Source organism: Camelus ferus, chromosome 10 (assembly GCF_009834535.1).
Source record: "Camelus ferus isolate YT-003-E chromosome 10, BCGSAC_Cfer_1.0, whole genome shotgun sequence".
Classification (NCBI taxonomy): Eukaryota; Metazoa; Chordata; class Mammalia; order Artiodactyla; family Camelidae; genus Camelus; species Camelus ferus.
Genome location: NC_045705.1, coordinates 60687531 through 60708435, shown reverse-complemented (window position 1 = coordinate 60708435; position 20905 = coordinate 60687531). Strand labels below are relative to the sequence as shown.

Sequence of the window (20905 nt, the reverse complement as noted above, 5' to 3'; positions counted from 1 at the left end):
ACTACTCTAGGCAGAAGACCGGAAGATTCTTCTCTGAGGAATCTGGCCAGTCCATGAAAAAGACTTTGTGAGAGTAACAACTAGTAGAGGTAAAGGGGTAGTAGGTGGGTCTCAACAAAACAGTCCAGCTAGGTCAACCTACAATGAAAGTTACCATCAACATGCCCTCCCCTACACACAGAGCTTTCTGTCAGCTTCTTGGTACCCATTTCCATATATAAGCAGACAGCCAGCATTTAAGGAAATTGAAATGACAGAGATCAAAACAAATAGATAATAGAAATTTATAGGCAAAAAGAGAGAAAACATGAAAGAAGAAAACATCAAAAAATTATCATGAATATCATCAGAAAAGAGAATACAGTGACTTTGAGAGAGCAGGATGCTGGGTTTTTTTTTTTAAAGGGAACCTTCAGACAACAAGAAAGAGTTACTAGAAATGTAAAGTATGATAGCAAAAATGAGAAATTCCAGAGAAGTAATGAAGAATAAAGAAAATACTTAAAGAGCATTTACTATGTGTTAGGCTCTATTCTAACAGTTTATATTTATTATCTGACTTACTTATACCCCAAAACCCTATAAAATAGATAAAGCATTTTCCCTATTTTACAAGAGAAAAAATTAGGTCTACAGTTTAGATTTCTCAGTAAGTGGCAAAAAATGGGACTCAAATTCAGGAAGTTTAGTTCCAAAATCCAGGCTTTTAACCATAATACTATAGTAGAAAGAAAAAGCAAACAAATGAAAACTGGGAGTGAGAAAGATTAAAAAATTAAAGGATCAATCAAGGCATTCAACATGCAGAATAACAAATGATCCAAAAAGAGACGATAGAGAAAAATCAAAGAAATAATTCAAGGAATTTCCCCAAACTGGAGGATATGAGTGCCCAGAATGATAGGGGCCACTGAGTGTGCAACCCAGTGAATAAAATAAAGACCCATTCAAAGGAAATTTACCTTAAAATTTCAGAACCCTGACAGTTAGTAAGAGTTTTCTGAGAGAAAAAGAGGATCGGGAATTAGAATATCATTGGGCTTCTTAAAAGCAATACTGGAAGCCAACAGCTAACAGAGAAATATCTTCAAAATTCTCAAGAAAATAACCTCCCACCTAGAATACTTACCTACTTAAACTTACATCAAGACAGTAGGAGATTAGAATAAAGAAATTTTCAGTCTACCATGCAAGGTCTCAAAAATTTTATTTTCCATTGCACCCATATACAAAAAAGCTACTAGAGGATGTGCTCCAGTAACTTAGTAAATAAATCAAGAAAGAAGATCAGAATTATGGTGAAAGGGAGATTTCAGAAATAGAGATGTAAAACAAGACTAGGGTACCATCAGCATCCAGATTAGTATGGGAAGTTAAAGGGTTCTAATAACATAAAATTGACAGAATACTGATGATTTGGACATACTGAGAGAAGAGTTTAGAAATGAATTAATGATAGCATATAAAGAATAAAAAAGAAGATGCCAAAAATTAGTCACTTAATCATATCCTACCTTTCTTCTATGAAATACATAACTCTGACAATTTCATTACACTGGGAATATAAAAACTAAATTCCTAAAGGTAAAGTTATCCAAATAAAGTTGTTAAAAAAATCCCTTATATTTTAATTTTTTTCCTAGTGCAATCACAAAAATAAAATATAACAAAAGCCTTAAAAGATCTGCTAGCTGTGTCATATGAGGCTAGTCATTCGGCATCTCTGAGCCTCATCTACAAAAATGTACACAAAAAGTGAAATAATACTTATCGCAAAGCTTTATGTGCAGAATTAAAGAAAGAGATGTGAACATTCCCAGCATAATGCCAAGCACATAGTAAGCACTCAGTGCATGTTTGTTAAATCTGAATCATACTGACTGAGAAATTAAAAACAGCAATTGGCAGACAGAGACTCCCTCCACCACATACCTTCTGTGTTGTTGTGTTTGTCGTCTGTGTTGATGGTTTGGTGAAGGTTATTTTCACAGGAGACATGTGGGGTGGTAAGGAGTTGGCAATGCTCTGCATGATGTTGCTCATCTTGGGACTGCCACTCACAGGAACAGTGATCGTCTTTGAGACCGGAACAACAGCCTTTGGAACTTCCTTCAGGACAACAGGGGAGGAGCTAGAAGAGTTTGTTCGCCTTCGTTTTCTGGGTTTTTCATCTTCATCCGAACAGCTAACACCTGAAAGGCAATAACAATATTGCTACATTTACAGCAATCAAACTTTGCATTTTATACTTTATTTTAAAATCAATATGTCATCAGTCATCCTTGATCTCTCCCTTTGCCTCATGCCCAATCAGACAATAAGTCCTAACAATCCTCCCTCAGAGAAGCTATCTCTAAATGCCTTCCTTTTTCTTTAACCCTAAGGCCATGACAGGCCTTCCTATTGCCTGCCTGTCTTTTAGCTACAACCTTCTAAAAGGTGTCCATGCTTCCAATCTCTCCATTTCTATTCTACCCTCCATCCTACTACCAGTTATAAAATCTCACATCTAATCACGTCAATGCCCTGCCTCAAATCTTTTAGTAGTTTTTATCTCCCTACAAGATGAGGCAAAAAATAATTACTATATCATTCAAGGTCCCATATCTCTCCAAGAACACAATACCCTATTCCACCCAACCCTACAGACACCCTTATGATCCTGGCAAAATGAACTGCTCACCATTCCCTAAAGCCATCTTATCACACATTCTACCCATCTGGAGTCTCTATATACTATTATTCTTTGGGGAATACCACATACCATCAATGACCTCTTCATCATCCTTCTATCATCATCCTGCAAGCCATCTCCTCAGTGACACTTTCCCTTACTCCTTTAAGCAAAGCTAATCCATGTCTCCTCTGAGCTTAGAAAGTACTTCATACATTCTCTTCTGCAGCACTTACCCCAGCAATGTGGCTGTCGGTCTGCACATCTCCTGTTATTAAGGGGCTCCCAAAGGGCAATGAATAAGTCTTATTGGTTTGCTTCCCTGGTATAGTGCCTTGCACATATGAAGTTAGATGAATGAATGATTATATCTCAAACTAATGTTGCCTGTGTAACTTCTGAGAATAAAGCAATTAACTTCCTGTTACTTCAAATTATGTATTATGTGAAATGGTTTCTTCATGTTTGGGATTCACTTTCAATGTTTTAAGAAAATGATCAAAAACTAGATCTCCACAATTACTTTAAAAGTCTACCTTGGCTAAATCCACAGAAATCAGAAATAAACTTAATGAATAGCCCCAGATTCTTAGTTTTTTCTTCATGTTCTAAGGCCTCAATTGTTTTTGTACTTTTCAAAAAATCAAGTGAGAAACATAAAACTTTGCAATATACATAGAAAATCTCTACAGAACAGACATTAAAAAAAAGTATACAGCATGGATCATGAAATTGGTAATAAAATATAACTCCTAAATGTTCAATTTTTAGACTATACTTGAAATAAAGCTGACAATGACCTATAATCCTTTCTAAGACAGTAAAGTCCACAACTAAAAGTTACAAAGAAATTAAGTTTATAACTAAACTGAGAAAAAGAAAATCAAATATTAATGATCTCCAGTTGACATCAAAAGCAAAACAATGCTGACATAACAGACATTAAAAACAAAAAATGAACTGGATATCAAACTGTTTCACAGGGTAGAATCAAAGGGTTAAAAACTGCAAATAAACTTCAAAAAATTATAGTCAACTAGAAATAGGAAAGAGGGACTCTCTAGAATGCTTCACTGAATTTAACAATTGGATGATACATTATATAAGTAATTTTTAAAAATACTACAAAGTTTTTAATTACAGGAGTTAACACTAAATCAATCACATAAGCACATTCCTTTAGTTTCTATTCACATTTCTAATCCGTGACAATCAAAACAAGTGAACACTGTTTCAAGGCAGATTCCCCACTGAAAACAAAAAAGAAGTAATTTCTCAACCCCCAGAACTGTTTAAAAAGCAATATATACCTAGTCACATGTGAAAAAAGGAATTCTTTACAACCTTCAAAAACTAACCACTGCTAATAGCCAGTGGACCAATGATTTAATCCAGGAAGGCAGATCTAATCAGAGCCTATGCTGCAGCTTTTAGCCAAGATGGCCCTGATAACACTGAGAATATCACTTACTTTTGACATAAACAGTACTTCCACTTGGCAAGACAACTACATTGGAGGCAGGACTGGCAGGTCTTGGAGACTTAACCGTTGCTATGCTGCCACTTGGAACAGGGGTAGAGGTTGGGGTTGACGTGGTACTTGTGTAGGAATAGCAAACCACTACTGAAGGAACGATAAAAAAGTCTGCTGTTAACTTTTGCCAAAACTGTCCACGCATACAGAAAAATTATTTTTTTACTGCAGGCCAATTTTTACATTTTCATGTAATCAGAAGTTAGAGGCCACTACTAGGTACTAGGTCTACAGATTAAAAGGTATTAATAACCTTTCCTGAAAATCATCACTTAAAACTGGGTTTTCCCCAAGTATTTAACAGCAGTCTACAGGTGACATTGACCATGGAGAAAAGCAATGTTACAGAGAAACCAAGTTTAAAACTGAGAAAAATGAAAATCATTTTTCATTCACAGCAGGAGTTGGACAAAAGGCATGTACTTATATTCCTTTTTAACACTAATAGCAGTATCAATGATGGAGTGATGGATAATTTTTCCCTAACCATAGCAATCTCCAACTTGGCTACTGGGGGGAACCAAGGTAAGGCTTGTTTATTATAAATCAGCTCACTAATCACTTGCCACCTAAGCAGTGCAATAATAGCTAAAGTAATGACATTATATTTGAATTCTTAAATAACAACAAGCAAGAATAGCTCATAGGCACTATTTACTGAGCTCTATGATTTACGCTAAATCTTTTCCATATGTTATCACTAATTCTCAAAATACAACATCCTGATTTTAAAGATGAGGAAACTGAGGCTCACAGAAGCTAAATTAAAAGACTTGCTGAAGGTCACAAAGCAAGGAAAGAGCAAACTAGGATTCAAACACATATGTGACTATTGAAAATTGTGTATTCTTTCCACTCTAGCAGAATTGGTGAACAGAAAAGATAGAAGTGGGAAAAGAGGAAAGATACCTCTCCTGCAACAAAGAAATCAGGAACTCAATGGAGACCAAGTTCACACACTGATAACTGTTTCTTAACATAGCTTCCTTCAGCCTAAAACAGAGCCTGGCATGTATGAAAAGAATATCTCACACTACTCCACAACCCACTGCAAGTCAAGAAAAGACAATTCCCCAAAGCAATCTGCCAACTGCATTATTTTCAGGGTCATTTTCATGTTAACACCAAATTAAGCTACTAAAGTCAACCCAAATATACGTTCTCAAATTTAATATTACTTTTGGTGACCTCAGGAGAATCCAAGGATTTTTTAAACTATGTGTCAATTACTAGATTAAATAACAGTAAGAAAGCCTTCTCCATCTGCCAGGTAACCCATAATAGATTCAGCACATTGCTAGAACAGAGAAGCATATACCATTGATTCCAGACAAAAATGGAGTCTTATTTCTAAAGTATCAGTTTCTCCAGCAGCTAAATGACTTCTATTATTTTTACTTTCCATGTCACCTGTTAAGGTCTTTTATTCACTAACAAGATACACTGATGTCAAAATTCATTCCAAGAAGCTTTTTGCAATTTTGTGATTAATATAATTCACACTTTGAACAAAAGGGATATTTAATTTTGGCTGAGACTAAAAACTTGGCAGTTTCTAGTTTTAGAACAAGAGTTGCTCACTATATTTTACAACCTTTAAACACTGGGACAAAAACAGATGAAAAATAAGACAACTTTTCTTGAAGAATCTGAGAAAAGTCATCTCTACATATAGAAATATTCCTCTACTCACCTTCCTTGCTTCCTGTTTCTGCAGGCACTGGAAGAGATGCATTGTGCTGGATAGCTGCATTGGCAACAGCATTAGCTGTTACAGTGAAGGCAGTTTGGGGAACCAGCCGGGGCATCAGGGGTACCAATCGACGACCTTCAATGGACCATTCTGAAGAGCTATTAGGTCCAGACATACTAAACAAAAAAGAAAACGTTGCTACAAGAGTTCTCAATCGCTAAAAATGAATCAAATATATATATACTCAAATATAACTTTTTAAATTATAAAAAGTACTCTGAGTGAACAGGAGAGGCTTTAAGAAAGCAAGATCAAAATTATGAATAATAATCAGAATTCCAGAAATTTCACACACACTTAGGTTTTTACACATTTTATAATCTGAATCTTATAATGAACATAGGTGAAACTATGAAAAATTTTCCCATGACTTCTAAATAAATATTGACATTATATTCATTAGCTTAAATCCAATATTGCTAATAAAAACTTGTATTTCTACTAACTTTTAGGACTTAATATTGTAATTAAGCTAAAAAGGTAAAAAGTACTCATAATTTTAAAAATCAGATTTTCCTTAATTAAGGCTGGAACTCACTAAACTTTGGCAAAATTATCCTAACTGCCTGCATGGCCAGAGGTTCTAAGGCTTTCAAACAAGGGAAACTGAGGCAGTAAACGAGGGAGACTATAGGTACTAAAGGATAGAGAAGAGGGCTGTGTATATCACTGCATGTGTCACTGACAATGTGTTATATTATTACCCTTCCTGTTAAAAAACAGACAAGATCTGAGGACACTGGGAGAAACCTGCCACTACTTTAATTTTACTTATTTATACCATTCTTCACTCTAGGAAGTATTTGAGGCAATTGAACTCTACCCCTAAGCAAATAATATTCTCAGTTTCTTTACTCTAACTTCTTGAGCAAATTTTATCTTAGGAATCCAAACAGAGATTGAAACATGGAAAGACAGTGGCTGACTTCTCTTGACTTGGCTCCACAGAAGGTAGTTGCATCACTTTTCCTAAGGATTAATGTTGAGGTTTAAAATTTACCTAGAAAAAAATCAGTCTCTTCACTAAATTGGAATTATTTCTGCACCTTTTTCAAAACCAAAGACTCTACAACCCAACCTAGAGTTTAAGACTCTATGTCCACTGATTCTTCAGATTTAGATAGAGTACAAAAAAGCCCTTGTTAGTGGCTAGTGAAATAATGATGATGAATGATGGTAATGACGATAGTTAACATCAATTAACAATTACTATATGTGAGGCATTGTTCTAAATATTTCACATTTATTAACGCATACAATTCTCTCAACAATCCTATGAAATTGGTAATATCTCCATTTTATAGATGGGAAAACTGAGTCACTGAGAGGCTAAATAACTTGCCTAAGGTCACACAGCTACTAAATGTCATCTTCAACAAGAATACGTCATGCTACTGAAACTGCCACATCACAGGTGGAAAGTATAAAATTTTTCTAGTGTGTTTTATGTCTAATTTTTGCCTTTGATTTATACTAACTGGGCACTGCTATCTAATCACTACCACGGAATGGAACAAATAAATTACAGCTTGAGAAGAATTTACATTCAGTTCAGAAAGGAATTTCTAGGAATTCAAGGAATTCTCAATTGAGTTACTGTGGGAAATCTGCAAATTCTTTCCTGGTTTAACACAGTCCTACCTAAATCATGGGAAAGAGAAATTCATAAGATTCCCCCATAACCCTTACAATTTTGTTATCATGTAACCTCCAAGTTGATTCTAGTTCTGAAACAGAGAATGAATGACACAAACAAGAAAGACAGAAAGGGGGAATTGTCAAAGGAAAAAATTCTAAAAGCTAAACAGCATTTTCTTGGTGTGCTCCTATTTTGCTATCACTTTATTAAAATATCACTAATAAACTTGCTTGGTAAGAGCTTACCACACAAATAATGCCTACATTTACCTGGTATATTGTTTAAATGGCAGAAATTATGGAAGATTAATAATCTGAAACACATGAATATACACTATTGAAAAGATAAAATTTGCAGTGCAAAAAGACACAACTGCAACTTTTAAAAAGATCTATAAATCTTCCAAATTTCTACTCATGCAAACATGCTCAAACTTTTTTTAAGTGCATGAAAAATTAAACATTAGGTTAGAATTAGATTAAAATTTTTCCTATTTGCTTAGCAGAGAGGGTGTAAATATGCATTAGTTGCATGAACTATCTAAACAGAATTTTAGTTTTCTGTAAACATCTTACTCCAGGGCTTTCCTGGGATACCTAAGTTTCAAAGAACAGCTCTCTATTCATACTAAGTACAGCAAGAGATGACAGAAACCTGGCTCCAGCCCCTTTCATAAGAAATCTAACATGATACTAATGGAAGTACCTTGGCCCTCTCATCCTTTGGTGTGCAGGGCTCCAGTACGAAATCCTCATCCTCATATAAAAACTCACACAGTATCTCATGAATTTTGGCTGATGAATTTTGGTTAAAAGAACAGTAATTCTGGATAGCCACTTTCTTCAAAATCTAGATACAGTGCTGGCAAGAGTGGCCCAATTAAAAACTGAAGCTCCTTGACATTCTAGGATTTAATATCATAATATTCTGACATGTTTCAAAACTGAATTAGAGTATCAAACTTAATAAACAGTCTCGTGCCAAATAATAAACATGTATGGTTCAAGCCACAAGCAAGGCTTTTCTTTGATCCCAGACACTCCACTCCTTTTGTTTCCACCTCCTTTGTGCTCAATCTTCTAGGCTTTCTCTTCATCTTTCAACCACATTCCTTCTGGCCTAAGCTGCTGTTCAGAGTGGGGGAGGGAAGGGAGAGGAGAAAGGGAATGCAGTCAGTTCAGATGCATTCCTCCTTGGCTCAAATTACTTTTTCCAGGCTCAGAGTATGAAACCCTCCTATAGATAATCTTTGGAATTAGGTTCTGTTGCTACTTCTGAGGGAATGAGAGCAGAGGAGATGGAGAGAATGACGGATCTATGCCTTCCTCACCATTCCCCACTCACTGACCCTTGCGCTCAACAAGTAAATATGATCAAACTAAAACCAAAATAAAAAATTATTAAAACAGGAGTACGGAAAGACCTAAGAAGCTTAAAATTATACACTGAAGTAAATTCTTTCACAAAATTAAATTCATGTACTAAAGAAATCAGAAAGGAGAGAAAAAAAGAGGAGACAAGTAGATAAAAGCCAACTCTCAATTATCCATACTAAAAGAGAGAGGAGGGAAAGGGAGAGGTCAAATAGATTAAAGAAACCCACATATTATCCCAAAATACTTTGGCAAATACTTGTAAATCCTTCCACGAAACCTTTTCCAGGAGAACTAATAAGTACTAAAATGACTAATTAAAATTTTCACCTCCTCTCCCTTCCCACCCTCTGACTAGAGGTACTTCTTCCAAGCAGCAAAATAGCTAAAGGGTGGGCAGTATTAGGAGGGGGAGGAGGGGAAGAGAAGGAAAAGCAAGGGGCATGGTTAATTCATAAATGGAATACGTGCCCCTGAATAATTGAGAGCTTCAATTCTGAAATAAATACAAGAAAAAGCCTGAAATAATAATAACCTATTTGCATACCTGTAACTTGGTCTTTCACCCAAATATAAGGATAAATTCATTCTTTAAAGGGGAAAAAAGGAAAAGGAGACTAAATAAATGTTATCCTTTAAGTATGAAAGTGATGCATCAAGTTACAACTAATTGCCCCACAATACTGTTCTAATGCTTTTAAGGTACAAATTTTGTCTCTAAGTGCCTCTGAATGCAAACTAGTGTTTACTACTTTATTATTGAGCATAGTTACCAGTTCTCAAATTAGACTCTAGGCTTAGTTATTATTTTTAGAGTATCCCAAGTTAAAGGTTTAGAGCAATTTAAAGAAGGAATACATTAATATTGGAATGTTTCAGCCATGTTGGTGTAACAACTAAATACTGAATGTTGCTAGTGTAAAATTTCCAAATTTCTACAGTGCATACATACCTACCGCTGAAAAATCTCAAAATTCAAAAAGCTAAACTTTCAAACTACACAGTTAAAAAGGTAGCACCCCATTTTATCAGTTAACTAAAATGAGGAACAGTGAAGCACAATGTGAAGCTAATGGATCTACCGGGTCAATACAAATACTGACAATTGGTTTAAAAGCTCTATCACATTATGGAAATGCACTGAATTATTCTCTTTAGTTATATTTCACATTAAAACATCAAAGTAAAAGACAAATAAATTATTCTATAACATACCTTATTTTATAAAATGTTCCTATCATCTTGTATTAACATTTAAAGGATAATTTCTGATCCTTTCTATTTTTCAGGAAGCACTGTCCCCATACACACTCTGTTAATGCTTGATCCCTGCTCAGGCTTCCACCACCCTCCACCCCACCAGTCAAAGAGTTATAATGATCTGAAACCAATTTGATAAGAATCCTTTATAATTTTATTTTGTTGGCTTTTCAAAGTTAATTAAGGCATACTGTATTCATATTTCTCAAAAGCAGAACATATATTTTACAATCTCTTCTGAATTTCAAAATACATGAAATATTAGAGTCAGTCATCAAAAAATTTATAATGCCTATCTATCAAGCAATATACACATATCAAATACCATTACAAAAAACCTCTAAGGGGCTGTGAAATTTGGGGAGCACACTACTTTGTTACTGAACTTTGCTTCAAGTAAAGGAATCATCTGCTAAACTGTGGCAGCCTTTTGTTATACAGAGATTACACTTGTAACAGGATTTGACCTGAGAACTTAAAGCTTGCCTAACTAAATGCAAAAACATAACCAACTGAATAAACAGTTAACACAGCTATGGTCAAGGATCCCTGAGTACAGAGATATTACTATCAAGATAAAAGACTCGGGAATTTGCTACACAATAGGAAGACTGTTTCAAAACTATGGTATACTACAGTCATTAAAAATCAGGGGTGGTATGACTAATGGCTTACTTATGTGCAATTGTTGTTAACCGTTCATCGTTTACTGCTCTCCGAACTTCAGCACGGTGGCGTTCTGTTGAGATGCTATGAAAAAAAATAGCCATTATAGAACTCTGCCAAGCAGGCAGCTCTTTTCTATACTTCTATTAATGTTTAAGTCAACACTTTGCTTGGGGAGAGGGAACAAAACTGATTTGTAAAAAGATATAGACAGGGGCCATTATCTTGAAATGCTTTAATTAAACTCACAGAAGAGGATTCATACTAATTCTGTGTAATTGCAGAGATAATTAGTCACAAATTAGAAATCACAGGAAGACAAATTCAGCTTGATATCAAGTTATGAGTCCAAAACTTAGAAATGTCAGATAGTGTTCAAGATTAGCAGAAGTTCCTGTTATCTAAATATGCAAACAGCCACTGAATGACCCCCTAATCATGGTTACTGAGAAGAGAACTTTGGCCCTCAGAAGAAAGTCTTTTAAAGTCTTTTCTAAAGCTTAAAAGTCTGTAATTTTATGTTCAGTGAATATAATAAATGAAAGTGACAAGATAATCTGTTTACTGTGCCTATATAGTATGAAATTTGACACCAGGATATTACTCTTGTATTACTCAACACTTCAACTGTGTCTTCTACATTATATCATGTTACCTCTATGGTAAAAATGTGCTTATGTTAATCCTGATAAAATATATGTTAAGTTAATACTAAACAACTGAATAAATAGCTACACCCATTCCATTTATAAATACTCAATAAAATGAATACCCCTCTTCAAATTGTAATTTCTATTGCTAAGCTAAATCAATACCAATGACTGAAATACTTAAGGGGCTGGAAAGCAGAATTAATGAGCAAATACAAACAAAAAAAAAATATAAATTGTTAAATATGAAGACCATAAGACGAGGATTTGGCTTAATAACACCCTTATTTTAATGTTAACTAAATATAGGAAAAGTTTCCCCTATTTCCAGTTAAAAAAAGAATAGTACAAAATGGACTTAAATGTAGACAGGAAACTCCAGTTAAAACAAAACTGAATTTTCTGAGAAAGCTCAAGATATTAAGAATGGATCAAGGCAAAGTATCAAAGAACCTCTTTCACTAGACTTTTTTAATGAATTCAAGTGCCACTCTAGTAGGAAGCTGAAGGGATAAAGTATCCTTAAGGCTATGACTATATAATCACCACCCACTTCTATAAATTAAAACAGCAACTTCCTAGTATCTCCTTCCCCCTCAACAAATGCCACTGGGCTACTTTAGATCTTCATATCCAGTTGTTGCCAGCTCTTTGTTCCTTAACCCGCGTCAAAAATACCTCCTCTTCCCAGGTAGCCCAAACCTAAAATAATCTGCCTTAAATCTTTTCTGATTTGATTACAGAATAAAGGGGAAATTACATAATCTTCTATAGCAAAGATGGGATCTTTAAGCACCAACAACTTGGACACCTCTGTCTTCAACTTAAGAATGAAAGTATTGAAACCCCTCAAAATGAAATTTCTAGAGTCATGTCTCACAAACTTTTAGGATAATTTACCTAAGAACCTTTGAGAGTTCTCCAAGAAGATCTTTCTTTTCCTTGGTGAGATCTCCCTGTGCCCGAAGTGCACTGATAACTCCAGCATATGCCTCCAATTCTAGAAGAAGAAAATTATTTTATCAAGATAGGCTGTCAATATTTTAACACTACGGCTATATATAGTGAAATTCCAGGGCAGGAAACCTAAAAATCAATATGCAAATATTTTGTTAATGTCCTCTCAAAAATTTAATCTAATGACAGATTAAAATGTGACTTTTATAATCTTATCATCTTTTTTACCTGCTTCACAGAAGTCATGTGTGTAAAATGTTTAGGTAGAAAAATCTAACTGTAAATATCCATCTCACATATGATCACTGAAGAACATTTAACTCAGACGCTACCAACAACTAGGAACAGGTTCCAAGCGATATAAGAAGGCTGATAAGAGGAGTTTTTAGCATTATTGAAAGGTACCTTTACTGACCAAACTTTGAAATAGTTCCTTCAGCTTGCCAAAGAATTTGAACTACATTCCACCTCCCTCCTGGGTAGTTGAGAGTGCTGTGCAACTAAAAAACTACTGACAAAGAGTCCAATGACCAGTTTCTGGCTTCAGCACTGCCTTGTACTAGTTGTGTGACCTTGGGCAAGTCCTTTCTCATCTGTGAGCCCCAGTTTCTTCATCTAGAAGACACTCTGAACGTACCTTCCATTTCTAAGATCCTCTGCATCTATAAAAAGAACCATCAAAATGACTAAGGCAGATTAGTAAACATGACTTGCTCTTACAGCAATCAGGACATAATATACTGAACCATAATGCCAGACAATTTCATTTCACTATCTTCCTACAGCAACAACCATTATTTAATGAAACTGTCAGTCTCTAGTAGTGGTTAAAATATAAAACCAGAAAGCCCTCAATGACTCCCAACGAACCATGCCTGCCTCCCAGTGTAATTCCTTGTGTACTACCTTTTTATACTCCCTCCCACAGTGACTCTGGGCTTGGCATGTGACTTGCTTCGGCCAACGGAACATCAGCATACACGATGCAAACAGAATCCTTGCACATGAGGCCTCACTCTCTTGGAACCTTGAGATCATCAAGCTGTAAAGAAGCCCAGGATGAAAGGCCACATGGAGAGAGAGGCCCAACCATCTTAGCTGAACCAGCTGAGTCCAGTCAACCAGCTAGGCTACCAGCTGAATACAGCCACATGAGAGCTCTCAGGTAAGACTAAGCAACCCACAGCATCATCAGAAATAATAAAACAGTTGTTTTAAACCATTAACACTACGAGACAGGTATATCTGATGGGAAGTAAGTGTCCAGACTACAGTTATCTTCTTACTGAAGGTAAGTTGCTACCAGCATTTGCCATTTGCCAATGCCTGACACACAACAGACAGCCAGTGTTACCCAAATAATTAAGGCACGCATACCTGCATCCAAGGTACTATACCAGTAATAAAACAGTAGCATCGTTCAATTCGTATTATTCACAGTTCTGTCAAAAAAAAACTACATAGAAAAGTGTGCTGACCATACTAAATAGAAATGTGTGGTCCAACTGAATTATCCCATGTGTAAACATCCTGCATGTTCAATCTGTGCTGGAAATTGTGTAGATGTTTCATGGGGTCTCTCTGGAAGGACAAAGTTCTGGCTTCTCTGAAGCAGTGAAGGAAATACTTTGTTCCAGGAAACATACATTTATGCTTTTATAAGGACCCAAAGTAGAGTTCAGAAAGGCACTGGGGATAACTAAGAAGTCACTATACTCTAAATGTTTATGCCCTATTTATGGACTATTTTATTCAACAAATAAGTATTGAGTCCTATTATATATACTAGATAGTGTGTTAAATCCTGCCCTCAAGGAGTTAACTGTAGAATAAAGCTACAGTGAAACAAGTCATTGCATAATTATGATATAGTTTACAATACAGTGTTAAAGGTACAGAGGAAAAATACATCATCTAGTCTGGAAACATAAGCTTTAATCAGAAAAGGACCTGTGCACCAGGCAGGCAGGGAGAAAAATGCAAATGTGCAAAAGGAACAGAGAGAGTAAAAAGTAGATAATGTTTCATATAGACATTAAGCTTCCAGTAACAGTCAGTAAGAGTTTTATACTAGGGGAAGTAAAAATATGTCTGTACCTGGTTAGTCACTAATTCAAACCAAACTACTAACTGAACATTACCACTACAGGATACTACAGAGAATATTTATATAAACAAAACAAAATCCCTATCTTCAAATCTAACAAGGATAAAAATGGAAAAGTAGTTTGGGGCCAGACTAAGGCACTATTTCCAGTCTAAAAAGTTTAGTTGGGACTCAGTGATTGATTAAATGTGAAAGAAATGGCAGAAGGAAAGGAATCAGATTTTTCAGTTTCCAAGATATTTAAGAAAACGGCAATACCATAAAAAGAAATGGAGGCAGAGAGAGGAAGCAGTTTAAGGGAAAAGTACACTTTTGGCCTACAGAATTTACAGTGATCAAGACACTATTACAAAAAAAGTGAAATTAACTAAAGAAATGTGACAAAGATTTCTGACATCTCAAGTCTCATTCCAAGTCTAACTAAAAAGTCATGAACAAAAGTAAGAAGTGGCAACCACACACAAAACTGGGACTCAGAACACAATTATCATGGATACACAACCCAAGGTATTTCTTCCCCTTCACTCAATGAGAAATTCATTCATTGTAAAGAACTTTTACTAGCTTCCCAATCTCATTCACATTTGTTGATTTCCATTTAATGAGTATCTTCAGATTCTGACAATATCAAAGTTAGTTGACCTTCTGGTATTATTTTTGGCACCATTCTATCAGTGTTAATTCCAATGACACGTAAGTATAACAATAATTAATACATGCAAACGCTACAGAAAACAAAAGAGTTGCCAAACTAGTTTTATCCATTCCATTTAACCAGCCATTCAATTATACTATAGTCTATAAAGCCCCATGTTAGAGTTATAGATCAGGAATGGTCATTAAAAATAGGGCAGGGGAGAGGCAGGATAGAAGAAAGAAAGTATTTATCTATCATTGGTATGTTCAGTGTATCATAGAGAAATGTTCTATCTCAGTTTCTTTACATTTAAGTAACACCTAAATGTTTAGCAAATAACGTTAAAATCATTTATAATTATTTTGAAAAGAATTTTTTAAGCTAATTCTTAAATGCAGTACCTTCTCTAAACTGTGGATCTAAAGCAAGTGTTTGAAAGCAACTCAAAGGTTTCACTGTTATGATAATGAGCCAACAGGTGGGGAGGAAGTCTTTCTGCAAATCACTATCAAGGCTCACCTCCCAAAGTGAAGGGTCATTGAAGATGACATTACCCTGTAGGAAGGCTCTTTTCTTTTGTATAGAAGCAGCTCTTCAGCAACATAACCCACACAGCTCTGACTAAAATTAAGGATAAATTTAGAGTTAAAGGTTATAATTTTTATATTTAAACATAATCTCTTGATGGAAGGCCACAACCAAGGCCCTGAAACTCTAATGCAATCTACTGTAGTTGTGATCTGTTCCTCTGCAATTATTTCAGCTATGAAATAAATATAAACCCAACTTTATAACTGGTGGCTAGCAAGTTATAGCAATTGCATATAAGTGTGTAGAAAATCATCCTCGAATTAGTACTAAAAGCTTTGATAAGCAGTTAAAGGAAAAAAAAAGGAATAATTCACCAAAACATAAAACAAAACAAAACAAAATCTCTCTATATGTGCTAAAATACAATGCTAAGAAGTAGTCTAAAATACAGCAATCCTCACAGTGGCCTAAGGGGAAATAAAAAGGGCAAAGAGTATAAGCAAGCAGGGCTAGAGTGTCTATGATTCAGATTTATACACAGCAATTCCCAACAAAGATTTCCTTTGAAGAAAAGATTCACCTACAAATAATGTCTGAAAGCACTTGCTTTAGAACACTATATATTCAGATATGAGGCACTGTAATTGGCCCTTTTTATATACACGTAATCCACATACCAAATTTACGAGGCAAATATTATTATCCTTCATTTACAAAAGTGTCAGTAGATTTAGGAAGATTAAACGTGTCCTTGGATTATGTGGTTCATTAGTAACAGGACCAAGACCCCAGTCTGTCTAAATTCAATGCCCACACTTTCCCTGCCAAAATCATAGACATCTACATAATTCGGGGGTGTGGTATAGCTCAGTGGTAGAGTGCATGCTTAGCAAGCACGAGGTCCTGGGTTCAATCCCCAGTACCTCCATTAAAAAAAATAACAAAAATAAAAATTAAAAAAAGGTATGCAGAGAACTTAGGGAAGATGCTGTCATTATCTTTAAAATCAATCAACCAATCAATCATATCCACTGCCAAAACATTTACTGTTCTTTTTCAAATTATTTTTTCATTTACTGAACCCCTACTGTATGCTGGCTTAAGACTACAGTGGTAAACAAGACAAAAAGATCCTTCTTGGATCTTACAGTTTAAGGCTGTATTTCTCAACCAAAGATCTTCATTTGAACCACAGAATATAGAAAATGATTTGAGTAACTCTTTTTTTCTCAGTTTTCCCAAGGATAATACATAACTAATCCCATTCTAGATACATGAAGAGAAGTTAGTTCATTACATACATGGATGCTTTAGCATTAGGGCTTAATTCTCTCCTTAAATGCTAGTTGAAAAAGGCTGCTCTAAAGAAAAAGAAGCACTAAATAATTCATTAAAAGCATAATGGGTGTTTTACTACTGATAGTAAAATATAATTTGGGAAAGTCAACATAGCTTACATTAACTTAGATTTCAGAAACACTATGTAATTCACATATACATTCATGAAGGTTAAAAGTATGTTAAAGTGAGAATGGAATCCTAATCCCTGGGTTGAAATCCTGGCTCCATCATTTATTCTGGGTTCTAAGCTTCAGCTGTCACCTGTAACATGGGGACAAAAAAAAAAAAACCTACATTTTTGGTTTGAGTGAGGGTTAAATGAGATGTTGAATGTAAAGGACTCAGAATAGCCCACTAGCTCTCAAGAATTCTTAGCTGCTATTATTATTATGATTCCTGCACTTACTGTGTACAAAGAACTATGCTATGCACTGGGGAAATAAAAACGAGTAAAACAGGAACTATACCTCTAAAGAATTTCTAACACAGCATGAGATATGACATCCATGTAACAGCCATGACCCAAACAGAAAGGGGAAAGTATGACAGAGAGACATAAAACATCAAAAATGAAAATCATACCCAATTTTCGAAGAATCCTTTTGCATTCATCCCTGCTGAGATCCAAAAGTGTTGGCCACACAACAGGCATTCCTGCTTCTTTTTGGTAGCCCCAAAGAGCTTGTCTTCCCTGCCAAACCAAAAAACAAAAACTCAAATTACCAAAGTACATTCGAAAAGTCACTCACCTGGAGAGCCACATGCTAAGAAGTAAAACCAGTAAGAATATCTCACAATCCCTATTTCACCACCACACTTTCCAATTTCTGACAAATGAAGAATTTAACCATTTGGGATATAATACCTGCCTATCACAGCGGAAAAAGCACAGGTGTTAGACACCTCTAAGTTCTAGTTCGAGCTTTCAACTTACTGGCTGTGTGATCCTGGGTAAATTGGCCCATCTGAACATGTTTTACACATCTGTAAAACAGAGATTTTATCACTCAGTTTGTTATGAGGATTAAAGAACAGTGTATGTAAGGTTCTTATCACAGTGGCCAGTACATTATTTAAATAGATGCCACTACCTGTGTAACCTTGGGCAAGTCACTTCTGCTGGATTTCTCACTATGAGTTACATTAGATAAAATATATAAATTTCCTAGGATAGTAAGTGGGTTAATGGAGCTCAGTAAAGTACTTTCTCCTCAAGTCTTAACCATGAAAGATGAATTTACATTCCATAGCCTTTAAAGAAACATTTACCAAAAGTTTAGATATCAGCAACTTGGCACGGGGAATCCCCTGGTCTAGAGGATAAAAAGACAACAGAGCTGGGCGCTTCCACAATACCTGCTTAGTACACAGTAGATCTGCTGCAAATGTTTGTAAAATGAATAAATGAATGATTAAGAGGGAATAACATAAATGAATGAATGAATGAGCGAGCACTGTATCGTCGAGGAGTCTGGCGCCCATCCTCAATAACTGCTATATCCCGTTCGAGGCGCTGGGGCTGCTAACTCCAACTCCACGCCTGGAGTTGAAGTCCCCCCCCCCCCCCACTTCCCATAGTCCTCTCAGCTAAGAACCAACCCAGAGCAAGGAGAACCGGACTGCGCGCTCCAGCCGGCAGAATGACTTAAAAGAAAAGGGGTGGGGAGGAGGAAGAAGGGGCAGAGCCAAAGGAATCCGCTCCCTCCACAAGCCAGTCCCCGCCTCCCGACAGGATCTTGGAGGCGGCCGGCGACCGCCGGAATCAAGCACCACGTCACGGCATCCCGATGCGTCCCCGCCTGCGGACCCCACCGCGGGGCAGCATCGCACTGGAAACCTGGGCAGAGATTGCCGGAGCCCGCTCCGGTAACCGGAATCCTGTCTAATCCTTCCCCAGTCAAGTGTCAAGGAGGCAAGCCCGCCCCGCCCCCTCCCCAAACACGCACTCTCTAGCAGCACCACAACAAGAGCAGCCCGCCCACCCTCCTCCCCGGTACTGCTCAGCGCCGACCCCAATGTCAAGCCCGCGACCTACGTCCTCTCAGGACCAGTAGCCGGAGCCAGGGGCCCCGGCCGGCATCAGCGCCTCGCTCCCTCCTCAGCAGAGAAGACAACAGAGAAAAAGAGTAGACGTTCAGACAGCCAGGCTGACGACCAAGACTCACCCGGAGGCTCCCAGAACTGGACCCCCGCAATCCCAGCACCAGGCCTGCCACATTCCCCCTCAGCCCACCTCGGGGAGCCCTACGATCCCGTTAGGAGACAACGGAGGATGGGGCTGGGCGCCCCAAGCCGGGCTCCGAATGCTTGGTCCGGCGCTCCTCCAGACTGGCTGTCCTGCCAGCGCTCCCCAGCACCCGGTCTGCGAGACACCCACCTGCCCGGCCTTTCTGGGCTCATCTAAAAGGCTCCTCCGCCAAGACTAGGGGACACCAGGAATTGGGTTTGTTTGCGGTGCCTCAGAAGGGGCAAGATGGCGACAGGTATCAGGGCGCAGGCGCAGCCGCGCGCGGCCAGTCGGGAGGTGTAGTTCGCCTTTCCCGCCTTTCGGAGAATGGACACCAGAAGGCCTCCATTCTCCCTGTCCCTCTTTTCCTCCACGTTTTGAAAGTCAAGGAGGGACAGCGCGGGGGCTGCTGGGAGTGGTAGTCCGAATCCAAACTCCCTCTTCTTTCTTTCTCAGTGCGCTGTCGCACGCGCAAAGAAGGCTGGGATTGTAGTTTCCTTGGCTTCTCCATACTCGCCTCTCCAGCTTCGCGCGCCTCTCCTCCGGCTGCTGTCTCTCAGCCAATGGGCTGCGCTCTCCGCTACGTCTGGCGTCACACGTAGTGGCCAAGATGGCGTCGGTAGCTGGAGCTGAGGGTTCGCCGCGACCTTTGCTCTAGGGTAGGGTTACGGATGGTGGGAAAGCAGTTTCGTCCCTGAAGTGCCGTTGAGGATGACGATTGGATTCCTTAGTCTTGGGAGCGATTTATCAGCGGTCTCCAGTCCAGCCAGACGCAGCGCGAGGAGAGAATCCACGCTACGACACCCAACACTGGACATCTCAGTTGCTGGAACCTGATCTGGGGGTTGCGGAGTTGCCAGTAGAGAAGGGGAACCTAAGCGTGCTCGACTTCGGGTATCTCCACGTGTGAAGTGGGAATAATAGTGGTATCTCATGCTGTATCTGTCAAAGGCAAGAAGGAGAAGGGATTTATTTGAGGTCCTGCGAAGTGGTAGGTTCACCCTTCAGCCTTTGTTCTTATTTAATTTAATCACAGAACAATTGTGTGAAGAGGATATTGTTGCCCAAGTTTACGAATGAGAAAAGGGGCCCAGTATGTAGTTACTTTGCTGCCATGAGATTGATGCCAGTACCTGCTATGGTTAAAGAGCCAGTCAAGTTTTGTGATTGCCCCCCTCCGTTTTAAATTTTATACCTTTGAAAATATCGGATCTGGTTAAAATGCTCACGTGAAAAGGAATTTTTAATATGCTTTATGATATTAACAAAGTTTTCATGTAAAATGAGTTTTCATGTAATATTACCCTATAGGGATGTTGTGATACACAACGTAGAGAAAAGTTATTTATAAATTTTGGCCCACTATACAAACGTGTAAAATTGTTCATGTTCTTGAATGGAGACGTAGGTTAGGAAGAGAAAATAAGTAACAGCATTTGGGTGCTATTTGCCCATTACCTAAAAATCATCTCTGAGGCCCAGGAAAATTGTTATTGTTGAAGCGCAAGTCTGCCCCTTCCAGGCTCTCCCTCCCCTCCCTCCCTGAACTTCCAATG

The 20905-nt window shown here is 37.6% G+C and overlaps 1 protein-coding gene across 17 annotated transcripts in view; it reads right to left on the bottom strand.

Moving 5' to 3' along the window:
• The window catches only part of EMSY (EMSY transcriptional repressor, BRCA2 interacting), a 76368-nt gene extending 56258 nt beyond the window's left edge, over positions 1–20110 (bottom strand). For 2 of the 17 annotated variants that reach the window (XM_032489443.1, XM_032489457.1), the window contains exons 1-9: positions 19500–19909; positions 18057–18106; positions 17705–17813; positions 12450–12549; positions 10909–10983; positions 9521–9562; positions 5902–6077; positions 4146–4298; positions 1933–2192 (exon numbers count right to left, since the gene is read on the bottom strand). In XM_032489443.1, the coding sequence (XP_032345334.1) occupies positions 1933–2192; positions 4146–4298; positions 5902–6077; positions 9521–9562; positions 10909–10983; positions 12450–12549; positions 17705–17813; positions 18057–18095 (954 nt within the window). In that variant the 5' untranslated portion in view covers positions 18096–18106; positions 19500–19909. Of the gene's footprint in view, positions 1–1932; positions 2193–4145; positions 4299–5901; positions 6078–9520; positions 9563–10908; positions 10984–12449; positions 12550–17704; positions 17814–18056; positions 18107–19499 lie in introns of those variants that run through there. The other 15 variants (XM_032489456.1, XM_032489449.1, XM_032489444.1 and 12 more) reach the window with 15 other exon arrangements.
• Positions 20111–20905: the final 795 nt, after the last annotated feature.